Source organism: Accipiter gentilis, unplaced genomic scaffold, assembly GCF_929443795.1.
Source record: "Accipiter gentilis unplaced genomic scaffold, bAccGen1.1, whole genome shotgun sequence".
Lineage (NCBI taxonomy): Eukaryota > Metazoa > Chordata > Aves > Accipitriformes > Accipitridae > Astur > Astur gentilis.
Window position 1 is genome coordinate 697351 of NW_026061042.1, and position 13481 is coordinate 710831.

Consider the following 13481-nt stretch of genomic DNA (forward strand, 5'->3'; position numbering starts at 1 on the left):
TTCCTCGCAAGTGGTAGAATTTTCTTTGTAAGTGGAAAAAATGGTTTGGTGCTTTTGGGTTGTGGGTTGGTTTTTTTTTTTGGAGAAGTATGTATCGCACAAGCTCTGCGTATCCCTTGTGTCTGAACTCCTGCCAAATTTTCATGCCAGGTGCTTGTGCAAATCCTGCATACACCCTTCCTTGTTTCCATTTCTTGTTTTGAATTCTGAAGAAGTTGACTTGTGCTCGAGCAGGGTTTGAGTCTGACTTGCGACGTTATCCTTGCTCTTGTGCTATGGGATGCTCTGTTTCTTGTTTTCCTGCCTGCAGAAAGGATGCGGGTACCACCTGGACCTTTTTGTGGTGGCCGTGATGCTCGGGGTGTGCTCTGTGATGGGGCTGCCCTGGTTTGTGGCTGCGAGACCGTCCTGTCCATCACCCACGTGAATAGCCTCAAAGTAGAGTCTGACTGCTCAGCTCCAGGAGAACAACCCAAGTTTCTGGGGATACGAGAGCAGAGAGTCACTGGCTTGCTGATCTTTGTGCTCATGGGCTGCTCTGTCTTCTTCACTTCTGTGTTAAAGGTGAGAGGAAAATGCAAACCACCCAACAACCGCGAGCTTGTTGGATGTTACAGACAAACAGTCCCTTCTCTGCAGGCCTGAGTAGTTAGTTGTGGAGCGGAGGAGAAGGAGGTGATCCTAACCCTTGGGGCTTGACCCACGGTGGGAATCAGCCTCAGTTAGGCTTTGCAGCCCTTCAGGCCCCCGTTTGGTGTGCTCGAGGTGAGCGAGCAACGCAACTGCTTGAATTTTTGGGTGTCTTTCAGGCCCACCCATGTTTATGGGTTACAGTTGAGCATATTCAGACCAGCACATCTGCTGTCTTTCAAACAGGCAGCCCTTTAGTGGCTGCAATTTGCTCCCCAAATGCCCGGGAGCAGCCGTTCCCAGGAGCTAAACACACTGAGGTCATCCCCGTGGTCTTCCTTGCACGTTCCTCCCACAAAGTAATCTCGTCTCTAGGCTAAAAGGAGGCCTGTGGCCTTTGCCTGTTGCCCCAAGAATAGGCAGAAGTGTTTCTTCTACCGCCAGAGAATGCGGCATAGGGTAGCATGGGTGAAATCACCTATTTTCCTCCAACCTTTCTGGAAAATAGGATTATTCTGAGGAGAGGTAACTCCCAAGTTCAGCCTAAAGCAGAGCCTTAGCTCACTCGTGCGCACAAAATGGCAAAAAAATGGTTAAAATCTGACCCATCTCTAAGCCTGAATGGAAGCTGGAAAGCTTCAAGCAATTTTAGGCAGTGCCTGTGGAAGAGGGTGGTAATACTGAAAATGCAATACAGAAAAAGAAACGATTGCATTCTTTCTTTTTTTTTTCTTCCCCCCCCCCCCCAGTTTATACCAATGCCTGTGCTTTATGGCGTCTTTCTCTACATGGGTGTGTCGTCGCTCAGAGGAATTCAGGTACGGACTGTTTTACAGCGTGCAGCATGTCGGCTCCCTGGTATTTTGTCTCCGTAGCAGCAGGGAAAAAAGCAGTGGCATGGGAAAAACTTCTCGCAGAGCAAGCAATGAAACTCTTTTGTGTAAGAAAAAGATTGCTGGAGGCACAGGAGGTAGATAGGGCTGGGAGGACCAGGCAAGTTCAGCGCTCTCTTTTGCAGGGTTTAGGGCAGGTCAGTGTTTGGTTACGTGAAAAGCGGGGGAATTCAGTGCAAAGGGAAGGCAGTTTCTACCACTGGTGGAAATCCTCGCTGGGGGGATTCAGTGGGCCGAGAAATGCTAATAATGGAATGGCATGGAATAGTTGCCGTTTGGTGGACAGCTCTCAGGGGCAAGCCGGTTGCTAGATGGAACGAAGGGAAAATGGGTGCTGCTCCCAGGAGGAACGCGGTGGGATCCAGGATTTCTGACGGCAAGCGAGATGCTGCAAAGTGCCTCCACGTCTCGAGAGGGCCAGCAACTTGCCGCAGTCCCAAGGTGGCAACCTTTCCCTTTTATTTTGCAGTTCTTTGATCGCTTGAAGCTGTTTTGGATGCCAGCGAAACACCAGCCGGATTTCATCTACCTGCGGCACGTGCCCTTGCGAAAGGTTCATTTCTTCACGGCGATCCAGCTGACCTGCCTCGTCCTGCTCTGGACCATCAAGGTGTCCCGTGTCGCCATCATCTTTCCCATGATGGTAAGAGCTGCCACCGCTCGGCAGCGGGGTGTTTGCAGCGTTGTTGTGAGAGGTGGCATCGTCTCTGAGCTCACCGCATCTTCCCTCTTATTCGTGAAGGTTTTGGCTCTCGTCTTTGTCCGGAAAGCGATGGATTTCTGCTTCTCAAAGTGAGAGCTCAGCTTTCTGGATGACCTTATGCCAGAAAGGAAGAAGAAGTTGGACGATGCCAGAAATGAGCCGGAGAAGAAGAGGTAAGGCTTGCTGTGTCCTCGGGGCTGGACATCTCCGTGTGTCTGTGAGATTGCCTGTTTCTCTTACAGCTTGTCTGGAAACGTTGGGGGAAGATCAGCACTCAATCGAAATAGATCCCAATAGCCTGTAACTTTTGTAACCTTTGTTTCCTCAAGTAGCAGTGAGCTGAACGCTTGAATACAGGTGTAATTTTTAAAACGAGTCGTTTTTCACAAAGGTCATTATCATTATGATGATTATTATTAGATGCTGCTGCTGCTGCTGCTGCTGCTGCTGGCAAGACTTGCTCATAATCGTGTTTTGAACACACAACCCCCCTGCCCCGAAATCTTTGGAGTGAACGGTTTCTCCCCTGCTGCACTAATACCTATAGCTGCCAAGGGGCAGAAGGGAAGGGCAGACTGCTAAGTTTGTGCTGGGCATTCAGCTTATCTCCACTTTGATCAAAGACAGAGAACGTGATTTGTCCCTTTTTTACATCAGGAGTCCAGGAGGGCCATGGAAGCTGCTGCTGCTGCAAGTTCAGTTCAGCTGAACGTGGGGAAGACCAGTGACGTGGATATCCCAAAGCAAAGCAGTGACGGGTAAAGCCCCGGCAAGATTAGCTTGAAGGTGTTTGGCAGAGTTTTCTCCACTTGCCTCTTTGTGGGGCATCCCACAGAAACCAGCAGGCAGCTTGGTGGGAAAATAAAATTTGGGGGCAGGGCTGCAGGAGGCAATTGCAGGGCTCTGACCCCAAGCAGAGTGGCTGCAGCACTCGCGTTTGACCCCCAAACCTTGCCTCATCAGTGCCTTTACGGTAGCTGGAGATCCTCATACTTACACATGAGGAGTTGCAGGCGTGATCTGTACCAGCAGTGGCTTAGGAACCCGGACCGGGGCTAAGCCCCAGCAAGAGCCTTTGCACAGAGCTGTTGCTCTGCAGCTCCCTGGCTTGCCTCCCAAAACTCCTCATCCAGCAAAACCTCCCACACTTATGCGGAGCTTTGATTCTTGGGGCTCCGCTGTTCCTCTTGCTGATGCTAATGCCCTTGGCATCAGTTCCCATAATCACAGATTGCTATGTAAAATATTTATTGCAGGACTGATCCTTCTGAGATTGTTATCCTGGATGAAATGTCACAAATGACCGTATGGAAGGCTCTCACTTTGAAGACAGAAACCCTTTGAATCCAGGGAGGAAGAAGGTAAAGGATTGCACGTGAACATGACCGTGCTCCTCTGCAAGCTACGGCGCACACCTACGCTTTTCCCACGCTTTGGCCGGCAAGGCTGAGCAAACGGCCTGTCCCTGGGAACAGGCAGGGAGGACCGTGGCATGCAAACCAGCTCCTCTCTGCTGGGGTGGTCCCCCGAACAGGGCAACGTCAGCAGCAGCTGGCAGGTCTTCCACTGATGATGCTCTCCCTCTTTTTTTCTTCCCTTCGCCTTTCCCCACTCCCGCTTTTCACGTTTAGGAATCTTGACTTTGAAGGAGAGGAGTGAGAGCGTGACTCAGGGATGTGCCAACGCAGACAGAGGGAGAAAGTGCTTTGTTTCAGTTGGAGGATTCCCATTAAAGCCATGCAGATGTTTTCAGTTATCCTTGGTGTGCTTCAGGCATTCAGTATCTCTAGACCAGCAAGCTGAGGGGAACGTCACAGTCACAGGGAGTTTGGTGCTGTTAAGTCTGTGTGCGTACGTGCGTGTGGGGGTGTGGGTTTGTAGTGGTAGAGGGACTGCTACTGCTTTATCATTCAGTGCTCTTCATTTAATACCCAATTCCTCCTCTTTTTTTTTTTTCCTCTTTTTTCCAAATGTAAACTGGGAATGTCCAAAATAAATTTTCTGTTATATTTGATGCATTCTCCACTTTCTTCTTGATCACGACTGGGTTTTTGGTCTGGTTTGGGGTCCTGGCTTTAATTCACTCTTATGTCTCTTACTGGTACGGGAGGGATGCCCTCTGTGGCAGGGCAGCATAGAAAGCATCCAAGCAGTTGGCCTAAGGTGAAAGAAAAGCATTTGCTCCCTGCGCTCCAGTTTTAACTCTCTTGGTTGGTTTGGTTTGGGGTTTGTGTTTTTTCGCTTTGGCTCTGCCATCAGCCTGGGAGCTGCAAAATGCAGAACTGCCACCTTCTTGTCCCCTGGCTGTAAACTGCATCTAAGGGAGCACTTCAGGTATTTGATTTTGAATACACTGTAGGGTCACAGGAGCGGCCAGATGAGACCTGGGGCTCTGTGTCCCTGGGCTGCCCCCTCTGTTGTTCCTCCACTTTCCTTCTGTATTGGATCTGGCTGAGTTGGAGTTCCTTTACCCCACAGCAGCCCTCGTAGTGCTGTGCTCTGTACTGGTAGCTAGAAAGCTGTTGATAACACAGCAGTGTTTTTGGCCATGGCAGACAGCCAGAGCACACCCAGACACCCAGGCATCCTCCACATGGAGGCCACTTCCCACCCCGGCTGGCCAACGCAACACGCTGCCTACCTTCTTCAAGGACGTCAGCGGTTTGATGCTGACGAAGCCCATCTTGTTCTTCTGGACATGTTTCAGGAGGAAAGCATCCTTGGCCAGGTTCTCGTCAGAGAGGTGGAATTCCACCCTGGACACAACCCTCCTGGCCAGCTGCCGGTCAGGGACAGAGTAGCTGCAGTCCAAGAGATCAGCCCCCAGAACATCGCTCGCATCGCAGAAGCTCCCGGAAAAGCAGCAGGGATACGGGTGTGACTTGGTGGCCTTTGGGATGTGCAGCACTGCCCAGTCCCAGCCACAGCGGTGCAGATGGCAGAGTCTTGAGGAGCGGGGTGGCTCAGCTGCGCTCTGAAATGAAATGGAGTTTTATGCTTTTAGAAGCGCGCTTGCCTTCACACCCCCAAGCATCGGTCCCTGCCACAAGTTACGCAGCACATGGCCTTGCAGCCAGAGGTGCCTCACGAACAGAGCACAATCTCTTTGATTACCAGGATACAGGCCAGGAGAGATCTTTGGCCTCCGGTTCAAGGCAGTTGTCCCGACTCCCCCAGGCCACACACTGTTCACACAGCGGGAGCGAGAGGCCTGTGTCCTTGGTACCCTTGGGGTGTCCTTGCTAGCGCCGAATCCTCCAAGCACAAGGAGGGGATGTACTAACCCCATCCCTGGGGTCCCGTAGAGCGCAAACAGCCCCAGTGCCCCGACACCGGATGTTGGGCAGAATCCAGTCCTTTTCTGGGAGCACGCGGCAGCGGGTACTGTCTCCTCCGGGGTGTCACGCACCCAGGGAAAGCGCCGCCCCCTCCCAGGGGGATCCAGAGCTGCTGCTTTTCCCAGCAGGAGACTGAAAGACCTGACAGCACTACTGGAGCGAGGGCTGGGGGAAAGCGTGCCACCAAGCGACACCGCGTGACCTTCCTTCGTGCCCTCGAGGTCCTTTTTCCTATTTCTGCCTCGCTCTGGTCAACGCAGCGAACAGAAGCGCGGGCAACGGTCACAAATGCATTTGCCATCTGGCGCAAGGAGGCTGCGGCTGCAGCTTGGTGCCCACTCGGCTCGGGTGAATCAACTTGTTCTTCTTCCCCCACCGGAAAAATACTGTTGAAAGCCAAGAGCATTTGCACCCGCAGAGAATCTTGCAGCCCATCTGCAGAGAATTCCCCAAATATTTGGGGCCACCTCTCCCCTTTCACCTCCTAGATGCGAGTCTCCTCCCCGATTTGCAACCCCGTCCCACCGGCACAGCGGCTCACCCCGTGGGGATCGCCACGGCCACAAGCTCCCCACGCCCCTGGCCCAGATCTGGGGGATGTCAGCCATCGGTGCCGGCTCGGCGGGTGCCCCTGGACAGTCCCCCCGGCCCAGCACGGCTCCCCCCTCACCCACACAGGTCTGCAGAGGGCTCCATGTGGCTGCCTCTTCGACCCCCGGGTCTTCCGCATCCAGTGGACAACCACCGACCTGCCTCCACCGGCCACCGCCACGCTCAGCCAAGGCGCCGCTTCTCTGCCAGGTGCTGCCCTGTGGGGTCCCGGGGGCTGCGGGGCCCCCCAGGGCCAACCATGATACCTCACACCCTACAAAAATCAGAGGAGTGGGGTGGCCCCAGACACTCTGGAGCTGCCAGTGTCCATCCCTGGCTACCAGCACAGCGAGGGGCAGCTGGCACAGATCAACATCCCCAGCACGGCCACCCCTGTGGGAGCAGCCCCGGGCGGCGATGTCCACACCAGCCCCTGCGCTGCCACCAACAACAAAGCCCTTGGGGACACTGCAGGCAACCTTGCAGTGTCCGAGGAGATGGTCCTGGAAGAGGCCCTAAGGCTCTTCGGTTGCTCCCTGGATGGAGTGGGGGTCAGCCAGGATGCTCCCAGCAGGAGCTCCGTGCCCGAGGACGCTGGTGGCACCAGCGCAGACACTCCAGACCGCGAATTCAGCTCGCTCTCGCTGCCTGAGGAGATGCTCACCCCCGACTACTGCATCCCCGAGCTCAGCGACGCCATGCCGAGCCTCAAAATAGTCAATGACGGTGGGATGGAGCCCCAGGAGCCGTGGCAGGATGCGGGGATGGACCTGCCACCGTCCCCACCTGCCACGGCAGGCAAGCGGAGGAAGAGGCAGGCGCAGAGCTCCTTGCCAATGGCACCCAGCAAGCGCAGGGCTCTGGCAGCCAACGTGAGGGTGTGAGGGGGGGGTGGGGATTAGACAAGGGTGAGAGGGATGGAGATGGGGGGAGTGGGGGGTGGGAGAGGAGGGGTGGGGTATATGGCAGGGGGGGTGGGCAGGGGGGGGCTAGGGAGGGGTCAGACCAGCTTTGATGGGACATTTTCTCTTGTCTTTTCAATTAAAAGCTGTTTCTCTAGAACCGCTCGGTGCCTATGTGGGAGGGGGAGGGAGCACAGGGGACACCAAGAAACAGCCCCCAAGAGGTGCAAAAGCCCCACTGAGCCCCAAATCCGAGCCAGCAAGCCACGAGGGGAACCCAGCCACCCCCAGGGCCCAGTCTCCACCAGCGGGGCAGGCGATGGTGGGGGGGGGGACGGGAACGGGAACAACTCCCCTGTCCCCTTCCCCAGGGGAAGCAGCCCTTTGGTGGGGAAGCCAGGACAGACAGGTCCCTGCAGGACTCACGGACACGGCCCCACGCAGAAAGCAGCACAGAGCCCCTGCGACAACGACAGACCTTGGGGGCCGGGGGGGACACGGGCACACACGACAACAAGGGCTGCAAGGCCTTCGTCTTGAACACCACCAGCGTCCCCTCCAGCGGGGACAGGGCTCGGTGCACAGCCCTTCAAAGCCTCAAGACCATCACGGCCTTCCTCGGGTCCCACTGACCTCAGCCCCCAAGAGCCCAGCTTTGCCTCACTGACACAGCAAAATAATGCCAAATCACCCTAACAATGGCGAGGGAGGGAGCTGCAGGCCAGGCAGGGACCCTCCTCCGCTTGTCTAGCTGCACCTTGGGCAGCTGCAAGACCAGGAAGGGGGGAGAAAAAATCAGAAGGAAAAAAAAAGAAAAAATCACTGCACCGGCCAGAAAGTGCCTGGAAACTTCATCCCTCTTCATTGCCCATTTCCCATGCGAGCTCCACAACCTGGGAGCAACGCAGCCAATAGAACCTTCGAGAAGCAGACTCACAGCCTGCTGCAGCTGGCCCTGCTCGAGCAGCCGAGGTGGGCTGGATGATCTCTAGAGGTCTCTTTCAGCATCCATTCTGTGCTGCTGTGACTCTGTCTCTATCATGGTTTAAGCTATAAAAATGAGAGCTATAAAAATGGAACGCTGTGTTAAGAGCACAAGGCTCTGCTAGCAACGACCTTGCTGTGGCTCCTTGCTGTGCTGAGCCCAACCGCGTTTTTAAGAGTAGATTCTTAGTGTGAGCAAAAGTGTGATTATTTTATTTTGTAATTTATGTAAATAAAGTGGGTTTGGTTTGTTTTTTTTTTTAAATAAGACTCTTCCAGAGCTCAGGTCAGGCTGAACCTGAGGGAAAGGGGCAGACCCTCGCAGAGGGCAGAGCCACATCATGATAGGGGGGCCAGCAGGATCAGGGGGCCATGCGACACCCCCTGCTCACGTCCTGCCGGCTCCAGGAAGATGGTTGCACAAAGGACTCGGGGCGCAGCTCCAGGGACAGGGGTTTGGTGACCTGGCTCCAGCGCCTCTGGGGCCAGGGGCTAGGAGCTGTCGGGGGCTTCGGAGCTGTCGGGGGCTTCAGGGCTGTCAGGGGCTTCGGGACTGGGGGCTGCAGCCCTCCGCTTCAGAGGGACGATGCAGACGCTGTTCTTGGCCTCTTTGACTCTCCACCACCGGCCAAGCCTGCAGATGAGAGAGATGGGGGCTACCCTCCGCCGAGCCCTTGGAGGAGCAGGGGGGGGCTGTGCCCCTGGGCAGCACCAGGGAGGGGGGACAGTACCGGTGCTGCTGTCCAAGGCCAGCCACCAGGAAGTCACCGGCTGCAGAGAACTTGAGGCTGTTAACAAAACCCACCTGGAGGGGACAGGGCAGGGTGAGGGGCTCTGGCAGCCTCCTCCTGCCGCCCAGGGAGGGGAGCCCCTGCCCAGAGATGCCCCAAGCCCAGCTCCAATCCCCCACCTCCCCATCCATACCAACGGGATGTCCCAGAGGGGCTCCAGCTTCCGAAATCCCTCACCGCACTTCCAGAGCTTCACGCTGGCGCTGTGGGAGCCTGGGGCAGAGAGAGAAGACTGCCATGCACTCCCACCCAGGTAAGGGAGCAGGACGCCCCCCTCTCCACACCCCCACTCCAAAGCAGCTGCCACACACCTGTAGCCAGGAGGTCCCTGTTGCGCAGGGCGGCCACTGCTGAGATCCAGTATGGCTGCTGCAGGCCCTGGGCATCCTGCATGCCATGTGCCTGCCGGGCCAGTGCCAGCGGCTTCTTTTTCGTTAGCCCCCACAGGGCTAGGGACCTGCCAGGGAGGGAAGGGGCGAGGGGGCCGAGGGGGGCACCGCCTGCGCACCCCAGGCACCACCCCGGCCCTGTGCTCACCCGTCATCGGCGCCTGACACCATGTGCTCCTCACTGATGAGCTGGATACAATCGATGGAGCCCCTGTGAAGAGAAGGGGCAACTGCCATCAGTTATGAGCATGCTTTGGGATCCTATTTAGGAGACAAGGGCTCACCGGGGCATCAGCATCCCCACAGTGCCGGCAGGCTCCTAGTGATGCTTGGCACCTGCACACCGCTGCCCCAGCCTGACCCCCCTGCCTGCAGCCCCCTCTCCCGCCCCAGACCTACTGGTGCCCGTAAAACACAAGCTGCGACTCCTCCGGGATCTTCCAGAGCCGCACGGTACCGTCCCGGCCCCCTGCCGTCACACAGCACTCCCGGCTCAGGCTGTCCAGACCCGTGATGACATCCTGGTGCCCGAACCTGGAGAAGGAGATGGCAAAGTGCTGTGGCAAGCAGGGCCCTCTGCTACCACAACTCCCCCGGGCCTGCTGGCTCTTGTGACTTCTGACATCCCCAGGCAGGAGTGGCTGCGCAGCTGGCGGTGCGGGCAGGAGGCAGAGCTGCCCTTCCTGCTGGGGACGTGGAGGGGAGGATGCTGCTGGAGTCAGAGCATTGGTGGCTTTGTAGCTCCCGAGCTCGGCCACGTCAGCCCAAAGCAGCACAGGATCCTTGGACGGTGGGAGGCAGAAAAAGGGATTCGCCCCGGCGTGGCCCCGCAGAGGGGAGGGAAGGCTTCAGTTTCAACTTTGGCTTCAGCTTTGGCGTGGCCTTCTCCTTCCCTCTGTTTCAACAGCCCAGCAGAGCAGCTGGTGCTTTGTGGCAAAGATGAAGCGCGTGGACAGGCGTTGTCCTAGACCACTGGAAAGAGTGGCTGTCCTGCCACTCTCCGGAGGCTGCCGGGTCCTCCTCCAGCTGAGGTGTCTCCTTTCCTGTTAGACCTCAGGAAGAGGAGATACCCCAGCCTGCAGAGCATCCTAGGGCTGGGGCTCCAGCGTTGTCTCTGCCTGAGCAGAGTCCTCGCTGGGGACTGAGTGTGACCTCATCCGTGCCCTCGTCATCTGTAAACTCAGCCGTGGTAGGTTAAACCTCGACTTCAGCCTTCCTCGTCCCAGGATGAGGAGTGTCTGAGTTGCCAGGGAGGAGACCAAGGGGCTGGTGTCTTTGCTTGGGCCTTGAAGGACTGTGGGGACAAAGCAGCAGAGGTGAGGTGACAGCCCCATATCCCTTCCAGGCAGGGCACATCGCACCTCACGATTCCCAGGGCCAGGAGGGAACCAGGGGGCAGATGGCTCAGCTGGAAGCTGCTGGTTAGGAATACGCCCCTCCCGAAACACCCCTCTTCCCACAGATGTGCTGGGAGCAGAGCCCCCCTTGCCCAGGCTGGGGGGGGAGCTCCATGCCAAGGTCCTTCCTCCTCCCCGCTGCCCTCACTCACTCTCTCTGATGTACTTGTGCTCGTTCTCGTGCTCATCCACATCCCGTCCAAGGAGTCCTGGGGGGACACAGCATGCCAGGGACCCACTGGCCATCAGGGACCCACCAGCCAGCCTGTCTGGCCACACAGTTCCCTGGGGAGGGCTGACCCCAGGGTGCAGCATCGGGGAGGGGATGGATGAGCCTCCTGCCAGCCCTACCTGTGCAGGCAGGAGTGGGAGAGAGTGAAGGGGTGCCCCACAGGTCCTGCACTGGGACACAGGGACCCTGGGAGAGAAAGGGACCCTGGGGCTAGGGGCTCACCGATGAACCTGACAGCCTCCAGCCGCAGGGACTCCTGCGGGCTCCGCAGGTAGGTCTGGCTCTTCCACAGGTAGTACGTGGCCCTGCTCCTCTTCCTGGCCAGCTGGAGAGAAGGGTGCAGAGTTGGCACAGAGATGGCCCCCCCGTTGGGCCATCCCTCCACCAAGGACCACCCTTCTTCTCCCCAGCAGGACATTCCCAGCTCTCCGCTCTCCGCATTGGGGTTCGGAGGGAGCAGAGGGCTCCCAGGCAATGCTAGGGTGCCATCCTGGTGGCGGGGTCCCCTTTGGGACCCCGGAGGTGAGGACAGCCTGGAGCAGAGCCTGTTCCAGGAGGGTGCATGCAGCTGTGGGGACACTGCCCTTGGTCCCCTCTGCTGGGCACGGGCAGGGCTTACCCAGGGCAGATCCCAGGGGTGTTCGGGCTATGCTTACCAAGCACTCGCAGATCCTCCATGCCTGCGCCGTCTCGGCCAGTCGCACCAGCTGCCTCCACTTCAGGAACTGGCCAGCGCTGCGGAGGGCTTCCTGGGAGGCCTGGTGAGCAGCACAGATGCTACCACCACCATGGGGGGCACAGGACCCTGTGTCCTCCCTCCTGGTGGGGCTCAGAGCCTGTCCTGGCCCATGCAGGGAAGACGCACCAGCTGGGGACTGATGCTGCCAGCAGGTTCAGCACCCCAGGGGAAGAGGAGGGCAGCCACCCTCTCTGGCTGGAAGCCTGTCGGGGCTTCAGCGTTTCAGCTGTGGTGGCCCCAGGCTGCTGCGGAGCCGTAGTCCAGTCTCTGGGGCTGCAGGGACCCATGCCAGGGGCTGTGTGGAGGGAGCTGGGTGGGAAAGGGACCCACCTGCCCATCCACCAGGCAGCAGGAGGAAAAAGGCAGCAGTGGGCAGGGAGGGGGGCTCTGCCTGTTCCTAGGGACTCAACAAGCTAGACCTCACAGTGCAGTGTCAGCATTGCCCTCCCCAAAGGACCAGTCAGGTTGGGAATCCCACCTTGGCCACATTCTCGTCCTGGTCATGCAGGTGAAAGAGCAGCGGCAGCAGGCTGTCCCACACCACCTTCTTCATCTTCTTCTTTTCAGCACCCACCACGAGCCCCATTGCAATTTGGAAGAGATGGATGGAGAGCTCCCGCACCGTGTCCAGCTCCTGGGGGAAGAGGGGAGGAGGACCTCAGCCACAAGCCCATGGCAAGCAAGGGGCTGACATGGAGACAGACATCCCCAAAATGGCTGCAGGCAGCCCTGCTGCAAAAGGCAGCGAGCTGCGGCATGCAGATGGTCTGCCCAGGGAGACTGGGGTCTCCGGGGCTGAGGGCCAGAGAGGGAGGCCCTGCAGAAGGCTGGAGGATGCTGCCAGAGCAGGGTGTGCATTGGTGGGGCTCAGCACGCCTGCTGCCATCCTGCCACCACTGTCCCCCGCTGCGGCAGGGAGGCCGAGCCGGAGTGAGTCCTTGGTGGGGGGTTTGTGACACAGCACGGAGCCACCAAGGGCAGCAATGGGGTCTGGGGACTGCAGGGCAAAGCATCCCCCTGCAGAGCACAGGGGCTGCAGTGGGAGGCGTGAATGGAGGTGCCCAGGAAGGGGGACATGGGGCTCTCCCCCAGCCTTACATTGTTGAAAAGCAGCAGGAGCTTTCCAGCCAGTGCCAGGGCAGTGAGGCTGAGTCTCTTCCCCTCCAGCAGCCAGAGCATGTTGCCAAGCACGGGCAGGGCCGCGGCGCTGGCATCACTGTCATCATCCAGCAGCTGGTCCATAACGTACGGCAGCAGGATAAGGGCTTTCCTTTCCTGTGTGAGACATGCCACCTCCTTTTTGTAAAGGAGCCACCGATCACAGGGGTGAAAACCCTCTCCACGAACACCGGCCTCCCCACTGGGTTCTCTGCAGGCAGTGCAGGTTACGAGGGCAAGGTCCCGGCAGACAGGGCTCACCAGCATGCCCATGGGAAGAGCAGGGCACAGAGGGGGAGGACAGACAGCACTGGCTCCTTGCCAGCCCTTCGGCTGCCCCCTTCTCCACCAGACCCCCCTGGATAGGCTGGTGGGTGACTGGCGCTGCCTGGAAAGCTGCCCAAGCTGCCAGCAGCCCCTGCCATGGCTGCTGTGTTTCACGCTGGGGCTCAACACCTCACGGCCAGGCCCTGCAGACCCCACGCTCAGGCCGGTTGCTCTGCCGCCAGCATCCCTGCTGGGACGTGCTGGCAGTGGGAGCCCGTTCCCGTCAGCACTGCTGCTTCTCTCCTTGGCATGGCACAGCCATGGGGCAGAGGGCCGGGGAGGCAGGAGAGCTGGCAGCAGCCAGCACAGCCCACAATGCCCAGGAAAGCCTGAGCTGCCACGTTACCCACTGTTCCACCCTGGGCTGCTGTCCCGGCTGCCTCCTACTCACTGTGTCAGGCCTCTCG

The 13481-nt window shown here is 58.2% G+C and overlaps 1 protein-coding gene across 1 annotated transcript; it reads left to right on the plus strand.

Moving 5' to 3' along the window:
* Window positions 1–1770: 1770 nt before the first annotated feature.
* LOC126037319 (electroneutral sodium bicarbonate exchanger 1-like) lies at window positions 1771–2626 on the plus strand. The gene is made up of 2 exons (XM_049797638.1): window positions 1771–2166; window positions 2266–2626. Exons 1-2 carry the CDS (start codon window positions 1909–1911, stop codon window positions 2317–2319), a joined length of 312 nt encoding a protein of 103 aa, XP_049653595.1. The 5' UTR covers window positions 1771–1908; the 3' UTR covers window positions 2320–2626.
* The last annotated feature ends 10855 nt before the right edge of the window (window positions 2627–13481 follow it).

What these genes read in the sequence shown, in the direction of transcription:
- LOC126037319 (XM_049797638.1), top strand. Translation starts at nt 1,909, where the DNA reads ATGCTGCAAAGTGCCTCCACGTCTCGAGAGGGCCAGCAACTTGCCGCA. An exon ending in CCATCATCTTTCCCATGATG is followed by an intron (nt 2,167 to 2,265) that starts GTAAGAGCTGCC and finishes TTATTCGTGAAG; the next exon opens with GTTTTGGCTCTCGTCTTTGT.